The following is a 21448-nucleotide window of genomic DNA, read 5'->3' as shown; positions in this document are numbered from 1 at the left end:
ATAAAATGTGAAAAGGACAGAAAAATGGTTATGCCATCAAGACTTGTATCCATCTATTCTTTTTTTTTAAATCATAATCATTTTTAATAACATAAAGCCTTGACTAAATTTAGCATTCTTTCACGGAAGGAACACAATAAATCAAGTGTAAAAGAGAATGCAACAAAACAGAATCAAGATCATAATATAAATTGGTTTTTAGATACTGGATCATGCAATGAAGTGTTACTTTATTTTTAAATTTGAATTAATTTTTTTTGCTATTTTTTTATTTTAATTATGACAACAAAGATGAAAAGAAAGAGGACAGGGTAAAGTTACAGTGGAAGCCCAATCACCCATAAACAGAATTCTTGGTAGTCCCATTGATGAAATCCCAGCCTTTAACCTTCAACCAAAGAACATTAAGAAAAACAAAACTGAACCCATGTACAATACAATTGCTTTGTCCCTCAAATCCCCAGTTGTAGTACATACTATTTCTTACAGCACACAATATAATCTAAAGACATTAGGTTTATGTAACTCCTTAAACATTGAGGGCAAAGTACATTTCTCTAGTTCCATGCACATGCTAACTAGTTTAAGTTAACCTCAAAAGTTTTAGTGGGTTGTTTTTCTTAAGGATTGGAGTCAAGGGAACATAGTAAAAAACGGTATTAAAGTGGCATTTGTTTGCATAGGCCCACCAAAACATAAGGGACATGGAAAGACAAATTATGGTCTAAATATAAGGAGACCCTACCCCTGAAGTTTCCTGGCACGGGACTGACTCTAGGCTCCAGGCAAATTAGTTTGTCCAATTCAAGTCATCGTCTGTAGTGGCAATACACCTCCATTCCTCACATAGTCTCTGTTCTTGGTATCATGCTTCTGTATTAAAGATCCTGGAGTCTGCATATCCCATATTGCAGTCAGGATGGTGCAGAGCATCCTCTCGTTTCACCTAACACTTAAGGAGCACTAGAGAGAACCATGACCTGTAAAGCAGGTCATTGTTGCTGTCAAGTCTTCTCAGTGTAAACGGAAGTCTCTTTTTAGGAGGTCGATGTCAGACCCTTGGTAGTGTCTTTCCTGGTAGAGGACTGCTTCCAGCTGTTGCTATAAAAGACCTTGGATGTTTCGTAGATAGCTTGCCTGGTTCCGGTGTGAATGGAGAATGCCCATTCTTCTGAGGCCTGTGCCAGGTCATTATATCAATGTTCAGGGTGTAAGGTACATTGTACTGAGATTTACTAGATAAAAACTTATCTGTATGTATGGTGTTTTCCCATTTTAATGTGTCTATGCAAACAAGGATCAATGCCATGAAGCGTTATTAGTGCATCTAGAGGCAATAGGAACAAGACCAGAAATTTCCATGACATAGTTCAATCATAGGCATCAAACTGAGGGACAGTTCCAACAACAATCCTTACTGAACAGCTTACAAAGAAAAGACAAGATGAAAAGTGAATAGAAACATCATGGTAGAAGAATATATAGAGAGTTATACCAGCTAAAGAAAATACCCATAAAATATTCAACAAATATATGTGTTCAATTTGTGTCCTTCTAAATAGTTCTGGGATTTGTTAGATCTACTGTATGTCTTAGGTCAGAGATTAGAACTATGTGTTACTGAAGTTAAGAAGGGTAAATCTGGGGTACTGATGGTTGGGAGGAGCAAATGATCCCGCGGGGGCTCGTGCCCCCGCACGGTTTGCAAAATGTAGACTGGTATGATATTGCCAGTGACAGCCTGAGTATAGCTGAGCAGCTATCTGCCACCAACCAGATCCAACTCCACCCCCTAAGCCCCACCCTAGGCCAGTGTCCGGGCCTGGCCTGGGAGTGGGGAAAACCCAGGGTGCCCCGTCAGCTCCTCCCCGGAACCCACCTGGAGATCCGGAGGAATGGGGGAGAGGGGGGTCGGGTGACCCAGATCCAGGCCCCCCTACCCTAGGCCGGACTAAGAGGCCGCTGGCACATGGGGGGGCCTGCCAGCTGCCCATCCGTGCCGGCTAAAAATCCTGCTCCAGGAAGGGAGAGGGACCCTCCCAAGCCCGAAGGACAGGGATTTGAGCTCCACCCTAGGCCAGTGTCCGGCCCGGCCTGGGAGTGGGGAAAACCCAGGGTGCCCCGTCAGCTCCTCCCCGGAACCCACCTGGAGATCCGGAGGAATGGGGGAGAGGGGGGTCGGGTGACCCAGATCCGGGCCCCCCTACCCTAGGCCGGACTAAGAGGCCGCTGGCACATGGGGGGGCCTCTGTATCCATCTATTCTATTATGTCACTTGACTGACAAAAAAAATAGTCATATCTAGGTCTCAAAATTATAGTCGGTGGATTATGATTGACACTATTGAAGTGTAAAATGTTCTAGTTCTTAGACTAGTATAATAAATAGCCAGAATAAAAGACAGAAAGAGAGAGAGAGAGAAAAATAAAAAGAGAGAGCTCTGTTCTTGTCATCTTGTCATACAAGACAGATTAAAGAGACACTTTCTTCCTCCCTCTGTCCTTCCTACCCTAAATATTACACTAAGCATTAGCGGACAAAATTCCCCTAATCATTTAGGAATCCTGAATATTAGTGTTTGCCTTAGGGACAACAAGAAATGGCCATAAACTTTGAAAATTAGGTCAAATCAGGTAGATATTATCATCTTAAAATAAAATAAAATCATAACATTTTAGTGTCAAACATTTAAATGACCTTTCCATTTTTAGTTATTTTAAAAGACCACAAATTTGTTTTAAAGAATTAGTTGAATCTTATGTATTTTATTCACCATAACTATTATATTTTCCATTAATAATTTGACTTTTATTTGTGATTTATAGTTTTGGTTTTTTAAGTGAATAAAGAGAAAATCATCTGGATAGGAAATATTTACAGATGGCTGAATGGAGGCAATGAAGAATGTTAAAATAGACCAGCAGGTCATTTAAGAGATATTTTACTGAATCATGTTGAATTCTTCACTTAGTCCAGATTGTGCCACATCTTGCTTTGATACTTCTGCCGCATCACCCACTAACTGATGCCAACTGTACCCAGCTCATAATATTGTAGTAATTACCAAAGCAGCTATTAGCAGTGTAAAAGATACAATACACACACACACACACACACACACACACACACACACACAAGAACACCTTAACAACTGCTTCATCCTCTCCAAGAAGGAAGTTTAATATTAAGAAAATAAAAGACGGGCCCGGAGAGATAGCACAGCAGCGTTTGCCTTGCAAGCAGCCGATCCAGGACCAAAGGTGGTTGGTTCGAATCCCGGTGTCCCATATGGTCCCCCGTGCCTGCCAGGAGCTATTTCTGAGCAGACAGCCAGGAGTAACCCCTGAGCACTGCTGGGTGTGGCCCAAAAACCAAAAAAAAAAAAAAAAAAAGAAAAGAAAAGACAATTTCCACGGTTCAATAATTTCTCAAATAATACAGGATATCAAGTGGAAATACTTATAACGATTATTTTTGTGACAATGTAAGTCAAATCATATGATGTATTTTAAATTGGCATAATTTTTGAATGCATAAGATTCTTTCCTCCAGAGGATTTTGATATTTTTACCAGTAACAATTTCCAGACATAATCATCTTTTATGCCTCTTATCTAGTTTACTTCCATTTTTGTTATTTTAATTTACTAACGCTATTTTATTACTACTTATACTACTGACTGAATGTTGAAATGAAAAAAAGGATTAAAACCAGCATTTGTTTTTATCGCTCACTAGAGATCAAGCATTTTGCTAGTACATTTAACCAAACAACCATAAAAGAAAATATTATTGTTCCCAATTAAATGTAAGAAAATTAGTCCTTAGAGAAATTACTCCATTTTGCCAAGTCACTAAGTTAAATAGATTGCAAAATCTTCATTTGAAGCCATGTTTCTTTGACTTCAAACTTTTACTCTGTCAAGACAGAATTAACTTGCAGACTTGAACCCAGCATTCAAATATTTTTATTTTAAGAACTACTTCCTCTTGATGAATGAAAATTAACCTTTCTGGCATGCACAACTCATTCTTAATCCATCATTTTTATTATATGTGCAACAGTATTAGTTAAAAAAAAAGGAATTTCTGATCATGTTGGCTCCATCTTGCATCTAAATTCTTAATATTTCCTAGATAGAATTTGATAGGCTTTTGTGGTTCTTCGGGGACCATCTGGCAAGGCCTGTGATATTTCTGTCCCTTTGATATTTTTCAGGAGAGGCATGCCGCAGAGGTGCGCAGGAACAAGGAACTCCAGGTTGAGCTGTCTGGCTGAAGTGATGAGGGTACAGCACACCCCACCATTAGTAAATCCCCCTGCCTATATTATAATGGATCATGCGATATCAGTTTGGGAAATGTATGACATGGTTTAAAAAGAACTCATTATAAAAAGCGAAAAAAAAAAGAATCAAAAATAAAAAAAATCAATGCAGTCTCTTTGCAGAATGTTTTGCTTGATGTTTAAAAATACCTTGGATCTTATTTTGTAAATACTTACATTTTTGTTAAAAAATACAAGTATTGCATTATGCAAGTTATTTCATAATCTTACATGTCCTGTAACAGGCTTTTGATGTTGTGTCTTACCACTCAAATGAATTTGCTAGGTCTGTTCTTTTTTGCAGCTCCCCATGTCTAACTCCATTCCCTGCCCTTTTCATTCCAACAGAAAAAATGAGGTCAGTAGACAGTCCATGGTGCTAGAAACCCACCATTGCCTAATGACCTAGAAGGCTTTATAATCTCCTAAAACCATGCCTACATCACACGTACTAACTCTACAAGAACCTCCACATTTGTTGTTCATAATCTACCTACTGCCTAAAAATCTATATTAAATAAAACAAAAGGCTAAAAAAAAAACCACCAATCAGCATTTACTTCTGCATCTAGTGGATTATGTGCTCAAATGTGAAAGGGATGGATGAGAAGACAGACCTGAGATCAATCTGGGTAGAAGCAAAAAACTAAAAGAGGCATCTTTGAAGTTGCTGAACACTGATCCAAGTCAGCTGTGAAATTGCTTTTCATGAAGTGGGCTTAATTCTTTTCAGTTCTTTTGACGGAATGAATTAATAATGTGTCAGGTGGCTTATTTGTGGATGCCATGATTGATAATGTTCCTTTTAATTTCTTACCTATAGTACAAGTACATGATACTACTGAATATTTTCCACTTGAAAACTGTGAGCCGGTTGTTACATTAAAGCATCGATACAAACAAAATCAAAAAAAAAAAAAAAAACACTGCGGACTTCCACTCAAGCTGGTCTTTCTTCCCCAGTGTGAGGCCATCCTGCCTATTAAAAAAAAAAAAGTTACTCCATCTGTGAGGGTTGACAGTTGAGGGGAGTTAGGCAGGCCATTTGTGCCAACTCAAAGAATCACCAGATACTCTCCACTAGTAACTATCACAGTTTTTGAAGTCGTTTCTCCCCAAAATCCCAACTCCTGAAGGTTGCTGCCTGCATATTTACTCTTCATTAGTGCTACTTTCCTGTATATGTCATTGTGAGCAAGCTGTGATTAATAAAGAATTGGAGTTCTGTGAACTAATAAAGATTTGGTCTGTTCTCTTGCCCCTTCAGATTTGAGCAAGGGTGTCCATGGCATTAGACCATGTCAGGCACAGATAATAATTAGGGTGTGAAAAAAAAAAAAAAAAGCAGAGTCCTGCTGATTCACTTCCCTTTGGGAACTGCAGGCAGCATCTCTCTTTTCTCTCTCCCTCGGAGGCCAACACAGCGGGAAAGGTCTTCAATCTGTTCCCCTTAAAAATTATTCAGGACTGCAGGAAATAGCAGAGATGCAGACTGATAACTCTTAGGTAGAAAAGAGCCCTTTTCAAAGTGCTTGGAAGGCTTCCACTCAATGTGAAGTCATGGAACCACCTTCCCTGCTTGTGATAATGTGATTTTGTTCCCCCTACCCTACCACTTAATTTTGCATTGCAAGTAAACATACTGCACCCATGGACACAGCAGGGACCAGTCAATGACCAGATGGATCCTGCAGAACCAAAGAAACCCTATCCAATTTTAGCAGAAAGTCATAAATAATTGAAACCACACAGATTTATGAATAAGTAAGACTGGGTTATGATCCATAAGAGCACTAATCAGCCAAGTGTAGCATTGTGGCCAACTGGTATCTCTATGTAATACATTTTATTTACTTTTTATGGGAGTCTAGGACTACAATAATGAATACACATGAGCAAAAACATGAGCTTCCTTTGTAAGTCAGCCAGAGCTTCTGATTAGCATTTAAAAAATTGGACCTTGGGGCTGGAGAGATAGCATGGAGGTAAAGCGTTTGCCTTTCATGCAAGAGGTCATCGGTTCAAATCCCAGCGTCCCATATGGTCCCCTGTGCCTGCCAGGAGCAATTTCTGAGCATGGAGCCAGGAGTAACCCCTGAGCACTGCCGGGTGTGACCCAAAAACCACAAAAAAAAAAAAAAAAAAAATTGGACCTTTAGGGCCCCAAGTGATAGCACAGTAGCCAACTCAGAATAGGCCCAGGTTCTGTTCCCAACACCCTATATGGTCCCCCGAGCATATCAGGATGATTTCTGGTCACTGAGCCAGTAGTAACCCCTGAATGCCACTGGGTGTGTCCCCCACCACCACCAAAAAAAAGTAAATTAATTAATTTAAAAAATTGAACCTTTATTTATCTTAGAATAAAATATATTATGTGAAGGATTTTATTGGGTGAAACTCTTATTAAACTCTGGGGGAAATAAAATATGAAGTTTGATCATAGGAAGCTCATAGGTAGTAATTTATTTTAACCCAGAGGTAAGAAATAGTCTATGTTGATCAGTCCTTGCAGCAGTGTTTGGGAAAACGTAATTTCATTAAAGTTTTCTGGAAAAAAAAAAAAAACAATAGAAATAGCTTTTTGCTATTTGTGGGTCCCTGCACTGCTCCTGCTGACCAGCCCAATTGTCTCATTCTGAAAAATAAAAGTTAAATTTGGCCATTTCATTTATTTTGTCCACTGAATTTTGATTTGGTGGAAATTTTTCAAAAGCCAGTAAATTATTTTCCATGCTTGTCTTTCCCTCTGTCTGCAGTAGTTAGCTGCAGACAGACACAATATCAAAAAAAAAATGACAGTAATTTAGAGTGTGAAGTAGAGTTCACAGTGATCTGTGTTGGACATGAGTAAGAAATAAAATATTTTAGCTTTACCCTGATATCCCACAGGTTTTATCACTCTCCTAACATGTGTGTATATGTGTTTTCACATGTGTGAGCCAGGGATCAAACATGGGACCTGATCATAGTCAACATGCTGTCTACTACTGAGCTACGTCCCTGGCCTTCTCTTGAGTGATAATTTTTTCAGTGACAATGATTGAAGAGAAAAAGAAAGAAAGAACAATCTTACACAGAGGCTAGACATGCCCATGTGATTGTAATGTCAAAGTGAACAGTGCCCAAAGAAAACTACAATCTTGAGAAAAGAGGGATGATGAAGGCACTTTCCTGTAGGAAAGTGTTCATTTTTGTTTACTGATCAGAGGGAGAAGATGTATGATAGAGACAGTAACGAGAGGCTAAAGATTAGAGAAAAAGACTCTCATTGGTTAACTATTGTTAAAAGTCTGATAAGATCTAGACAGTTGCTTTGGAAGAAAGAATCAAGTAATGAGGTTTAATTTAGAGGTCACTTTTTTCTGATCAATAATCAGTTGTAAGTGAGAACAGTGAGGACTCAAAATGACTGAAGTAATTTGGAGAGCTTGGGGATGTTAATTTTGCTTTCTTTTTTCTTCACATTTTATATAAAAAGTAAATTTTCTGTTTCTTATAGTGGGTGGGATGCGAGAGGTGAGTGATTATCTGATTGCTAAAGTCAAAGGTATTATGACTCTTCCCTTTTATTATCTTCCTTTGTGACTTGAAGATGAAGACATTTTTCCTCTCAAATGCACAGGAACAAGCTACCCCGTCATAAGCTCTGAAAGAAAAACCAGATATACTAGGTAAATAGCACCAATATTTACTCCTGCTAGTTCTTCAATATTCAGTTTACTCACCACATCAGTCACATTCCCTCATATATCAAATCTCCAAATCCAATTAGAATAATAAGCAAGAGCTATGAGTGACATGGGTCACTAGATGACATACACAGTTGGGACCAGATTGGACCTTTTCATACCTCTGTCCTTCCTCAGTAATAACTTCACAAAATTAAAATTCCTTATCATATTATTTTCCATAATCATTGACCTCTCTTTTATAAAACAGTACAAGTAACTCCTTTGATATGTTTTCTTAAATATTCAAACCCAGAGTCTTGCTCTCCATCTGCTCCATCCCTGTAGCCACAAGAGTACAGCTGTAAGAATCACACAGCAGAGCCAGAGTGGTGGCACAGCGGTAAAACATTTGCCTTCCACGTGCTGACCTAGGATGGACAGTGGTTCGATTCTCCAGATTCTTGTATGGTCCCTCAAGCTAGGATTTCTGAGCGCATAGCCAGAAGTCACCTCTGAGCGTCACTGAGTGTGGCCCAAAAAAACAAAACAAAACAAAAAAATCACACAGCAATTCTGACTGGTCTTTCCTTACATTTATGAATGAATTTTTAAGTCCATAATTCTTCCTGACACTCACACTTTATTTCTCTAGTCTTATACTTATAAGCTTATAAGTCCCAAGGCCTCAAACTTCTAATAACCACCTCCCTATTTCATACTTAAAGATTTTCTTCTACTTCTCTGAACAAATAAATTCAGATCACTTCTATAAACTAGCACCTAGCATCTGTATACTATTCTCTTGTTTTACCTTCCTGTTTCTGACGGCAAATAAACTATCTTTACCAATCCTTCCATTTTTTTTTTTTTTTTTTTTTTTTTGGTTTTTGGGCCACACCCTGTGACGCTCAGGGGTTACTCCTGGCTATGCGCTCAGAAGTTGCTCCTGGCTTCTTGGGGGACCATATGGGACGCCGGGGGATCGAACCGCGGTCCATCCTAGGCTAGCGCAGGCAAGGCAGGCACCTTACCTCCAGCGCCACCGCCCGGCCCCAATCAATCCTTCCATTTTTACACTAAATTCTCTCTTCTTTCACCAACCCAGAAACATTGCTTCAAAAATTATATCACCCCCAAAATTTCATCAGTTTTTTTCTTTCTACAAAGATGCTATTAAAATATGCTATCATTACTTCCATTAATTTTTTTTCTGCATTGGAGAGATTATAGAAGGGTAATATGTTTGATGGCCAACCCAAGTTCAATCCAGGTTCATGGTCCCCCCATAACACTACCATGACTGTTCCTGAGCATAGAGCCAGAAATAAGTCCTGAACACTGCTGGGTGTTGATCCAAACTAAAATTAATTTAAAAAAGAAAATTAAAACTTTTCCCTCTATTTCATTTTTCTCATCAACTGCTGATACATCTTTCTAACTTAATTTCAGTAAAAACTCCTGAAGCATAGTCTCAGCTATTAGTTTTTTCCTCTTTTTCTCATGAATCCTTTTCTTAATCCCATTCTAGTATACCTACACTATTCTTGTCAGGTTATCAAAAATTTCTATGTTGTTAGATTTAGCTGTCAATTTTCAATATTCTACTTTTATTTTCTCTTTTTTTTCTTTTCATTGTGACCAAAGTGAATTACAAATCTTTCACAGTAATATTTAAGGTACATAGTGACAATGAATAAGGGGGAATTCCCACCACCAGTGTTGTTCTCCCTCCACCCCTGTTCCTGGCATGCATCCCATGTCTCCCTCCTTTACCCACCAGAAAACTAATGTAACTGGCTCCCACTTTACAGCTTGTTGTAGATTGACTATCTATTCTGTTGTCATTGACTTTGGGTTTGGTGTTCAAGTCTGATCATTTTTTATTTCCACTACATGTTCATATGACTGACTGGTCCTGGTATCATCCTTTTCCCTCCTCAATTTATGAGGCTGAATGATTCAAGTTATGTGATTCTGTTGGATATAAAAAGGAAAAGAAAAAAAATTGTTAGCAACAACCAAAAAAAAGGAAAATTGTGTACCCAGCAACAACAACACAAAAGAAACATCAAATAATAATCACAAGAGTGAAAAAGAAAGAAAAAAAGTGGAAGAAAAAGAAAAGGAAAATAAAAACAAAAAACAAGCAAAACAAAGCAAAATGAAAAGAGGGAGTGCTGGTGTGGCAGGGTTTGGTGCTCCCCCACTTTTTTTTTTTGCATAGGCACAGTAAGTATTGAGGAAGAAAGGGAATTCCCTTGGCCTAAGAGATTCAGGGTTTGAAGCATACTGTCATGGGAATAACTACTGGCTCTACACACAGTCATTAGCACATCCCAAAGGCTTTCTTGTGGTGCCAGGAAACTTTCCTCTCAGTTGTAGATAAAAAAAAAAAATTAAGCCACTTTAGCTAGAGATCTTGGTATCTGCACAGGTCTTAGGTCAAGATCTAGGATAGAGTCTTTATGGTTCTAGAAGTTCTGTTCCATCATTGTTGTTGTGTTGAGTCTTCTGTAATAAGTGTTCTTTGTTTATGCTCAGATCCTAAGCCAAAGCCTAGGGATATTCTGGTTCCAAAAGTTCTGCTCAGTCTCTGTTGTCAAAGTTGGGCCTCTGTAATTAGAGATCTTGATTTTTGCAAGAGTCCTAGGCTACAGCCTAGGTTAGGGTTTTCCTTATTGGTCCCAAGGTAAGTTCTGCCCAGTCATGGGTGTCAAAGTCAGTTTTCTGTAGTTAGTGCTCTTGGTTTTTGCACAGATCAAAGGACATACATCTTCTGATTTCCACTTACTGTTAGGTGACGTGATAGGACCACCTGGTCTTAGGTCAAGTTGTCATTTCCTCGTTTTCGGGATGTCATATCAGAACTGGCGCAAGTTGGTGCCAGAGCGGTGTTAGAAATTTCCCAGCGAAGTTTGGATCCTGGTGTTGTTGCAGGGAGCTATATCAGTTCTACGTCTGGGATCTGGGGTTCGGGGTTGGAGTAACACTGTCCAATCTCATGGAGACTGAGTTGTATCCACATGACACATGTTCAGGATGGGAGGCACCCCTGTGTTATAAAAAGTGTGAGTTCTGGGGCCGGCAAGGTGGCGCTAGAGGTAAGGTGTCTGCCTTGCAAGCGCTAGCCAAGGATCAGGACTGCGGTTGGATCCCCCGGCGTCCCATATGGTCCCCCCAAGCCAGGGGCGATTTCTGAGCGCTTAGCCAGGAGTAACCCCTGAGCGTCAATCGGGTGTGGCCCAAAAACCAAAAAAAAAAAAAAGTGTGAGTTTTTATCCCTAGAAGATAAGATCTTGTTTCTGTGTCTATGGTTTCCCCTTTTTTACTGTGCCTATACAAAAGCATATGGTGTCATGCTGTATTGCTGGTGCTATTCTGGGTAAGGATGACAGGCTACACAGTCTCTGTGGTCTGGTTTTGACCTGAGCTTTTATCCCAGGCAAGACTTTTTCTTGGTTTTTGTACCAAGCAGCACCAAAACTGATGAGGATAAAGAAAATATGTAATTATATATATATATATATATATATATATATATATATATATATATAATAGAACAAATAAATAAAACTGAGTTAAAAATAATTGAATAAAACAAGTGGTGGAGGAGGCTACCTTTATATTTAGGAATACACATCTTAAGATGCATTATTATAAAGGTGTTAAACTTACAAGGCAATATAGGCCTCCCAATTCGGTCTTTTGAGATATTCTTGTAGGGAGTGAAAGCCAAGGCACTTTTTTTTTTATCACAGAACTTGGTCTTGAGTTTGAGACATGATTTGCGGCATTACGGAATCATGTAGTCTCCTTGAGCTGGGGGTTTTTCTGAAGCTGAATCTGGTATCATGCAACAGTCCACGATTTGATGGGGTGAGAGGCGCCACATAGCATGAGTCAGCAGACGTATTGGTTACAGTTTCTTGCCAAGGCATGAGATGGGGACTGAGAGGGTGTCTTTTTATTGAGGAGCTGAGTGGTGGTTTGTTGGGGCAGGAGGTCTGTCTTGGTGCCTAACGAGTTAAGAACTGAGGGTAAAGAGGGTTAAATAAGGGAAGATAACGGATCAGGATTGGGGAAGGTGGGGGTAGAAGGGATTCTGGAGTGGGAGAGGAGTAATATATAAGAGAGGCTGTATACACTATAGAGATGGTTTAGGCTTGGCAGTCAGAGAGAAGACCACTGTACAGAAAATCACACCCACAATATAGACTGACTTTAGAGATCTATTTGAGTGTTATCCTCCAAATCTTGGACATTCCATTTTCTTTCCTAGGAACAATCTAACATTAAGAACATTGTTGGATAATGGCTAAAAAGCATATTCGCCCATGCGCTTTTGAAAATGAGGACTAGTAAGAAAAGACACCCCTGTAAGGGAGTCCACCGCATAGCCCAGTTTATCGCCATGGAAGGGTATGATTTCTGTCTTCACCTCTCCCAGAGACCCAATTTCCAGGCCTTGCCCGAAGGCTGGTCTGGCATGTGTGTGTGTGGGGGGGGGGTGTCTCAGTTCTCTGCACTAGTGTTCAGCACAGGAGGCCTTTTGGCTAGCTGTCCCACTCAGTGCCCCCCACATACCAGTTGAAAGAGGAACGATGAAGTCCTGGCATGTGGAGTCTGCTGACTCAATACTCTACTTTTTGACTCTTTACTTAATGTAACTGATGAATGTCTACTATTTCAGTACTATAGCTTTTCCATCTCCTTTATTGGACCCCATTATTCAACAAAACATATGAACATTGGTACCCAAGATCCAACATTAGACTTCCTTATTCTGTTTTTCATTCTTCAGTGGTCATACAAGTCTCATAGTTTTATTTATCTATTTATTGACACACAAAACTTTCATCTTCAAATATGTCAGCTGAGCATATATTTGAAGAGATCTCACATGGCCACTGGCCACTATGTATCTCCATTCTTATATATTGTTTGCATTGTCATTTTGTACTTTTAAATTTACATTTCAACAAATCTGAGATAAATTATTCTAAGGTATAAAACTTCTAATGATCCCTCCCAACCCTAACCTCCATTCTCAAGTATTTTTCTCCTAATCAGCTAAATCCTTGTAGCCAATTTTATTTCTGTCTCTTTCTCACCCTAAAAACGTAAAAAAAAATATGTTAATGCTATTCCCAAAGTCTTCTTATCTCTGTATTATATATATATATATGTGTGTGTGTGTGTGTGTGTGTGTGTGTGTGTGTGTGTGCCTTATCACCTTCATAGAAACTACCATAGTTTCTTGCTTAGATAAATGAGAAAACTTCCTAACACTGTAGAAGCAGAATGCAGAGCTGAAAAATAAATTTCGTGTTAAAGTGCATGATTTAAAATTCCATTTTTGTTACTTCTCAGTCATGTATGAGATTGTTAAAATATTTAATATCTAATTTTCAATTATATATGAACATGCATAATACTGTTTTTCCTTAGTTATGATTTGGAGGGTAATAATAGCACTGACCTCAAAACATTAAGCAAAATTAAATGAGCTAGTAACTAAGCACTAAAATAATGCATGACCCTTAGAAAATAGAGCACACTGGTTTTAAGTGTTTCTTGTTTTTTTTTTTAATACCAGAAAAGATGGGCTATTTAGAAAGAGCTGAAATGCAAGTTTTTTTAAGTCATTTAACTTTATGTTATAGACTCCTATCATAAACAATTATTTTTTTCGGTTTTATACCTAGCACTGTATAACTCATTTTAATTCTCCTAATTGCACATAATTTAATTTTTAAACATCTATGCATAATGCAATGAAGATACATACATATATCTAGCATTATTTTTGGAGCAAAGGGAAGTTAAAATAAATATACTTTGACTTAATGTGTCTGTAGCCACAAATCCCAAATATATTATCTATATATGCTTACCCTGATGAGTGAATATATTAGTTAATAAAATTTATGATAATCTCAAGAAATTATCAAAAATTTTATGCATATAATTACTGTGCTTAATTTTAGATAAGCACGCACTTGACTGTGACATTTTGTTTACATAATTTTTTTATTTCCTAATGGAGAAAGAGTTGATGACCAAAGCATACACTTTAAGGAAATAATAAGTATCAGCAGGGATAAGGATTCCCCAAAATTTAATACTTGAGAAATTAACACTGATAAATTGTTAATATTCACAAAGTAAAATTTGGTAAATACATCAACAAATCCAAGAAAAAAACAGAAAAGTAGTATAATAAATAAGACAACCTTTTTGAAGAGAAAAATCTTATACCTCCAGACAGTTATGACTATTCCAACCAAGATAAAGATTTTAAATTTTGTTAATTCATTAGTTACTTCTGCATTAAAAATATTTTAGGGGCTTCTGATTGCCCATAAGAGTCTAAATTAGGGGACAGAGTAATAAGAACAGCAGGTAGGGCATTTGACCTGCATTTGACTGACCCAGCTTCAATCCCAGCATCTCACATAGTATCCTGTGCACAGCCAGAGTAATTCTTGAGTGGAGGCCCAGAGAATCACCAGGTGGGGCCCTAAAACAAACAAAAAAGAGTTTAACTTGAGCTGTAAAGCTAGCAAGAAAGGTTAAATCACTGGCCTTGTATAGTATGACTCCAGTTCAAATAGTCCATATATTGTCCTCCAGCAACGTCGAGTCATTCCTGGATGTAGAGAAAGGAAGGAAGGAAGGAAGGAAGGAAGGAAGGAAGGAAGGAAGGAAGGAAGGAAGGAAGGAAGGAAGGAAGGAAGGAAGGAAGGAAGGAAGGAAGGAAGGAAGGAAGGAAGGAAGGAAGGAAGGAAGGAAGGAAAGAAAGAAAGAAAGAAAGAAAGAAAGAAAGAAAGAAAGAAAGAAAAAAGAAAGAAAGAAAGAAAAGAAAGAAAGAAAGAAAGAAAGAAAGAAAGAAAGAAAGAAAGAAAGACTGAATTTAAATTCCTTATCATAATTCATAAATGTGATTAAACTACTTTCATCTTTATCACCTATAGTCTTACAGTCTACATAACATTTCTTTAGATTCTGTGAAATAAAGTAATTATTTCATTTTAACATTTAAAAGTGCCTGGTGTAGGGATCAGTGATAATCTCTCTTAAAGGAGCTTGTGTTTCACACATCTAGTGTGGCTCAATAAAAAAGAAAATTTATAATTTTTTTTTTATTATCTCCAAAAGAATTTTATTTCTTTTTTTTTTTTAATTTTTTTTTATTTAAACACCTTGATTACATACATGATTGTGTTTGGGTTTCAGTCATAAAAGGAACACCACCCATCACCAGTGCAACATTCCCATCACCCAAGTCCCAAATCTCCCTCCTCCCCCCCCAACCCCCGCCTGTACCCTAAACAGGCTCTACATTTCCCTCATACATTCTCAATATTAGGACAGTTCAAAATGTAGTTATTTCTCTAACTAAACTCATCACTCTTTGTGGTGAGCTTCCTGAGGTGAGCTGGAACTTCCAGCTCTTTTCTCTTTTGTGTCTGAAAATTATTATTACAAGGGTGTCTTTCATTTTTCTTAAAACCCATAGATGAGTGAGACCATTCTGCGTTTTTCTCTCTCTCTCTGACTTATTTCACTCAGCATAATAGATTCCATGTACATCCATGTATAGGAAAATTTCATGACTTCATCTCTCCTGACAGCTGCATAATATTCCATTGTGTATATGTACCACAGTTTCTTTAGCCATTCGTCTGTTGAAGGGCATCTTGGTTGTTTCCAGAGTCTTGCTATGGTAAATAGAGCTGCAATGAATATAGGTGTAAGGAAGGGGTTTTTGTATTGTATTTTTGTGTTCCTAGGATATATTCCTAGGAGTGGTATAGCTGGATCGTATGGGAGCTCGATTTCCAGTTTTTGGAGGAATCTCCATATCGCTTTCCATAAAGGTTGAACTAGACAGCATTCCCACCAGCAGTGGATAAGAGTTCCTTTCTCTCCACATCCCCGCCAACACTTTATTCTCATTCTTTGTGATGTGTGCCATTCTCTGGGGTGTGAGGTGGTATCTCATCGTTGTTTTGATTTGCATCTCCCTGATGATTAGTGATGTGGAACATTTTTTCATGTGTCTTTTGGCCATGCGTATTTCTTCTTTGTCAAAGTGTCTGTTCATTTCTTCTCCCCATTTTTTGATGGGGTTAGATGTTTTTTTCTTGTAAAGTTCTGTCAGTGCCTTGTATATTTTGGAGATTAGCCCCTTATCTGATGGGTATTGGGTGAATAGTTTCTCCCACTCAGTGGGTGGCTCTTGTATCCTGGGCACTATTTCCTTTGAGGTGCAGAAGCTTCTCAGCTTAATATATTCCCATCTGTTAATCTCTGCTTTCACTTGCTTGGAGAGTGCAGTTTCCTCCTTGAAGATGCCTGTAATGTCCTGTAGTGTTTTGCCTATGTGCTGTTCTATATATCTTATGGTTTTGGGGCTGATATCGAGGTCTTTAATCCATTTGGATTTTACCTTTGTACATGATGTTAGCTGGGGGTCTAAGTTTAATTTTTTGCAAGTGGCTATCCAATTGTGCCAACACCACTTGTTGAAGAGGCTTTCCCTGCTCCATTTAGGATTTCCTGCTCCTTTATCAAAAATTAGATGGTTGTATCTCTGGGGAACATTTTCTGAGTATTCAAGCCTATTCCACTGATCTGAGGACCTATCCTTATTCCAATACCATGCTGTTTTGATAATTGTTGCTTTGTAGTACAGTTTAAAGTTGGGAAAAGTAATTCCTCCCATATTCTTTTTCCCAATGATTGATTTAGCTATTCGAGGGTGTTTATTGTTCCAAATGAATTTCAAAAGTGTCTGATCCACTTCTTTGAAGAATGTCATGGGTATCTTTAGAGGGATGGCATTAAATCTGTATAATGCCTTGGGGAGTATTGACATTTTGATGATGTTAATCCTGCCAATCCATGAGCAGGGTATGTGTTTCCATTTCCGTGTGTCCTCTCTTATTTCTTGGAGCAGAGTTTTATAGTTTTCTTTGTATAGGTCCTTCACATATTTAGTCAAGTTGATTCCAAGATATTTGAGTTTGTGTGGTACTATTGTGAATGGGGTTGTTTTCTTAATGTCCATTTCATCCTTATTACTATTGGTACATAGAAAGGCCATTGATTTTTGTGTGTTAATTTTGTAGCCTGCCACCTTGCTATATGAGTCTATTGTTTCTAGAAGCTTTTTGATAGAGTCTTTAGGGTTTTCTAAGTAGAGTATCATGTCATCTGCAAACAGTGAGAGCTTGACTTCTTCCTTTCCTATCTGGATTCCCTTGATATCCTTTTCTTGCCTAATCACTATAGCAAGTACTTCCAGTGCTATGTTGAATAGGAGTGGTGAGAGAGGACAGCCTTGTCTTGTGCCAGAATTTAGAGGAAAGGCTTTCAGTTTTTCTCCATTGAGGATAATATTTGCCACTGGCTTGTGGTAGATGGCCTTCACTATATTGAGGAAGGTTCCCTCCATTCCCATCTTGCTGAGAGTTTTGATCAAGAATGGGTGTTGGACCTTATCAAATGCTTTCTCTGCATCTATTGATATGATCATGTGGTTTTTATTTTTCTTGTTATTGATGTTGTGTATTATGTTGATAGATTTACGGATGTTAAACCAGCCTTGCATTCCTGGGATGAAACCTACTTGATCGTAGTGGATGATCTTCTTAACGAGGCATTGAATCCTATTTGCCAGGATTTTGTTGAGGATCTTTGCATCTGCATTCATCAGTGATATTGGTCTGTAATTTTCTTTTTTGGTAGCGTCTCTGTCTGGTTTAGGTATCAAGGTGATGTTGGCTTCATAAAAGCTATTTGGAAGTGTTTCTGTTTGTTCAATTTCATGAAAGAGTCTTGCCAAGATTGGCAGTAGTTCCTCTTGGAAAGTTTGATAGAATTCATTAGTGAATCCATCTGGACCTGGGCTTTTGTTTTTCGGCAGACATTTGATTACTGTTTTAATTTCATCAATGGTGATGGGGGTGTTTAGATATGCTACATCCTCTTCCTTCAACCGTGGAAGATTATAAGAGTCCAAGAATTTATCCATTTCTTCCAGGTTCTCATTTTTAGTGGCGTAGAGTTTTTCAAAGTAGTTTCTGATTACCCTTTGAATCTCTGTCATATCAGTAGTGATCTCTCCTTTTTCATTCCTGATACAAGTTATCAAGTTTCTCTCTCTCTCTTTCTTTGTTAGGTTTGCCAGTGGTCTATCAATCTTGTTTATTTTTTCAAAGAACCAACTTCTGCTTTCGTTGATCTTTCGGATTGTTTTTTCAGTTTCCACTTCGTTGATTTCTGCTCTCAGCTTTGTTATTTCCTTCTGTCTTCCTATTCTTGGGTCCTTTTGTTGAGCATTTTCTAGTTCTATTAGCTGTGTCATTAAGCTACTCAGGTAAGCTCCTTCTTCCTTCCTGATGTGTGCTTGCAAAGCTATAAATTTTCCTCTCAGTACTGCTTTTGCTGTGTCCCATAAGTTCTGAGAGTTTGTGTCTTTATTGTCATTTGTTTCCAGGAACCTTTTGATTTCCTCCTTGATTTCATCTCGGACCCACTGGTTATTGAGCATGAGGCTGTTTAACTTCCAGGTGTTAAAGTGTTTCTTCTGAGTCCCTTTGGAGTTCACAAATAATTTCAGAGCCTTGTGGTCAGCGAAGGTAGTCTGCAAAATTTCTATCCTCTTGATCTTATGGAGGTATGTTTTATGTGCCAGCATGTAGTCTATCCTGGAGAATGTCCCATGTACATTGGAGAAGAATGTGTATCCAGGTTTCTGGGGATGGAGTGTCCTATATATATCCACCAGGCCTCTTTCTTCCATTTCTCTCCTCAGGTCTAGTATATTCTTGTTGGGTTTCAGTCTGGTTGACCTGTCCAGTGTTGACAAAGCCGTGTTAAGGTCCCCCACAATTATTGTGTTGTTGTTGATATTATTTTTCAGATTTGTCAACAGTTGTACTAAATATTTTGCTGGCCCCTCATTCGGTGCATATATGTTTAGGAGAGTGAATTCTTCCTGCTCTACATACCCCTTGATTAATATAAAATGTCCGTCTTTGTCCCTTACAACCTTCCTGAGTATAAAGTTTGCATTATCTGATATTAGTATGGCCACTCCAGCTTTTTTATGGGTGTTGTTTGCTTGGATAACTTTTCTCCAGCCTTTTATTTTGAGTCTATGTTTGTTCTGACTATTCAGGTGCGTTTCTTGTAGGCAGCAGAAGGTTGGATTGAGTTTTTTGATCCATTTAGCCACTCTGTGTCTCTTAACTGGTGCATTTAGTCCATTGACGTTGAGAGAAAGAATTGTCCTGGGATTTAACGCCATCTTTATTTCAAAATTTGGTGTGTCTTTTGGGTAGTCTTGTCTTAGATTAGGTCTTTCAGTTTTTCTCTTAAGACTGGTTTTGTGTCTGTGAAGTTTCTGAGCTGTTTTTTGTCTGTGAAACCATGTATTCTTCCATCAAACCGGAAAGTGAGTTTTGCTGGGTATAGTATTCTGGGTGAAGCATTCATTTCATTCAGTCTTGTCACAATATCCCACCACTGCTTTCTGGCATTGAGCGTTTCTGGTGACAGGTCTGCTGTAAATCTCAGGGAAGCTTGCTTGAACATGATTTCCCCTTTTGATCTTGCTGTTTTCAGAATTCTGTCTCTATCTGTGGGATTTGTCATTGTAACTAGGATGTGTCTTGGGGTGGTTTTTCTGGGGTCTCTTTTGGTTGGTACTCTTCGGGCATGCAGGATTTGATCACATATATTCTTTAGCTCTGGGAGTTTCTCTTTAATGATGTTCTTGACCATTGATTCTTCCTGGAAATTTTCTTCCTGGGTCTCTGGGACTCCAATGATTCTTAAGTTGTTTCTGTTGATCTTATCATAGACTTCTATTTTCGTCTGTTCCCATTCTTTGACTAATTTTTCCATTGTCTGCTCATTTGCTTTAAGTTTTTTGTCCAATCTCTCCTGCTGTATGGAATTGTTATGTATCTCATCTTCCACAGCACCAAGTCTATTCTCAGCTTCTGATACCCTGTCCCAGAGCTTATCCATTTTGTCATTCACTTCGTTTACTGACTTTTTCAGTCCTGTTAGTTGACATGTTATTTCAGTTTGGAGTTTTGTCATTTCTGCCTTCATATTTTCTTGGTTCTTATTAGTGTTCTGTTCAACTCGATCCATGGTTTCTTGGAGTCTGTTGAGCACCTTCCATATTGCTAGTCTAAAGTCCTTATCTGAGAGGTTGATTAGTTGTTCAGTCATTATCTGGTCCTCAGAATTGTCATCTTCATTCTCTATGTCTGATGCTGGCCTGCGTTGTTTCCCCATTGTCACACTTGTATTGTGGGTTTTTCTACGTGTTGTAGTGGTATTCATTGTCTATATGATGTAGGCAGCACACTCCTCTGGCTCCTCCCTTTCTGGATGGGCTGACTTGCCTCTATGGGAGGGGAGTCCTCCGTGGATGAAGCCTCACACTGGGTCAAATCTTAGGCCCGAGCATGCAACAGAGAAGACAGTCCAGAGAGGAATGTTTGCTTCTGTGATATAGCGCCGTTCTTAGTGTGATTTTTCCTTCTTGTTGCAATGGAGTTCTTTCCTTAGAAAGAGTGCACGGCCGCGTAGCGAAGCAGAGCGGCCGTGCTCCTCTGAGCCTCTTTTTGCCCCACTCGCAAGAGTTTCACGCAAGAGGACAGTAGACAGACATAGACAGGTCACACTCACAGTCTTTCACAGCTGAGCCCCACTGGGCCGGTGTACTTTCGCGGATTTTCCCCGCCTGGTGTCACACACAGGGAGCCAGCTTTTGCAAAGGTTACAAGAAAATTTATAATATATAATTTAACTTAAAATTTATAATTTAACTTAAAAAATATACTTGTGGGGGCCGGAGTGATTAGCACAGTGGATAGGGTGTTTACCTTGTACATGGCTGATCCAGGTTTGATTCCCAGCATCCCATAAAGTACCCCCAAGCCCACCAGGTATGATTTCTGAGTGCAGAGTCAGGAGTAATCCCTGGGACACTGGGTGTGGTGCAAAAACAAACAAACAAACAAACAAAATATATATGTGTATATATATATATATATATATATATATATATATATATAATTTACTTGTGGAGTATGGAATTAAATGATTGGCTAAAATAAAGGGAATATTTCTATTTTCTTACTAGTATAATTACTCTCCTTTTATATCCTAAGATTTTTAAAAACTGTAGGGTACAAAAAATGTAAAACAAAAACAGAACCGAAAGTAACCTCAAGATATAACAATACAATAAAAGGATCATTCACAGCATGACCAAGAGAGATTTATTTTAAAACTGGAGTCAAGAACGGTTCAGCATATGCAAGTCAATTAACATCAGAGTCTATAACAACAAAGAAGAGAAATAAATGAAATGATCATATCAATAGATGCAAAAAAAAAAACAATTTCACAATATTTTT

At 38.4% G+C, this 21448-nt stretch overlaps 1 protein-coding gene across 1 annotated transcript in view; it reads left to right on the top strand.

Moving 5' to 3' along the window:
- STMN2 (stathmin 2) overlaps positions 1–5565 on the top strand; it is a 50269-nt gene extending 44704 nt beyond the window's left edge. Inside the window, exon 5 of the mRNA XM_049782035.1 lies at positions 4219–5565. Coding sequence (XP_049637992.1) covers positions 4219–4278 — 60 coding nt within the window. The 3' untranslated portion in view covers positions 4279–5565. The remainder of the gene's footprint in view (positions 1–4218) is intronic.
- The last annotated feature ends 15883 nt before the right edge of the window (positions 5566–21448 follow it).

Source organism: Suncus etruscus, chromosome 10 (assembly GCF_024139225.1).
Source record: "Suncus etruscus isolate mSunEtr1 chromosome 10, mSunEtr1.pri.cur, whole genome shotgun sequence".
NCBI classification, from domain to species: domain Eukaryota; kingdom Metazoa; phylum Chordata; class Mammalia; order Eulipotyphla; family Soricidae; genus Suncus; species Suncus etruscus.
The sequence above is the reverse complement of the archived record's forward strand: the minus strand, read 5'-3'. Positions and strand labels throughout refer to the sequence as shown.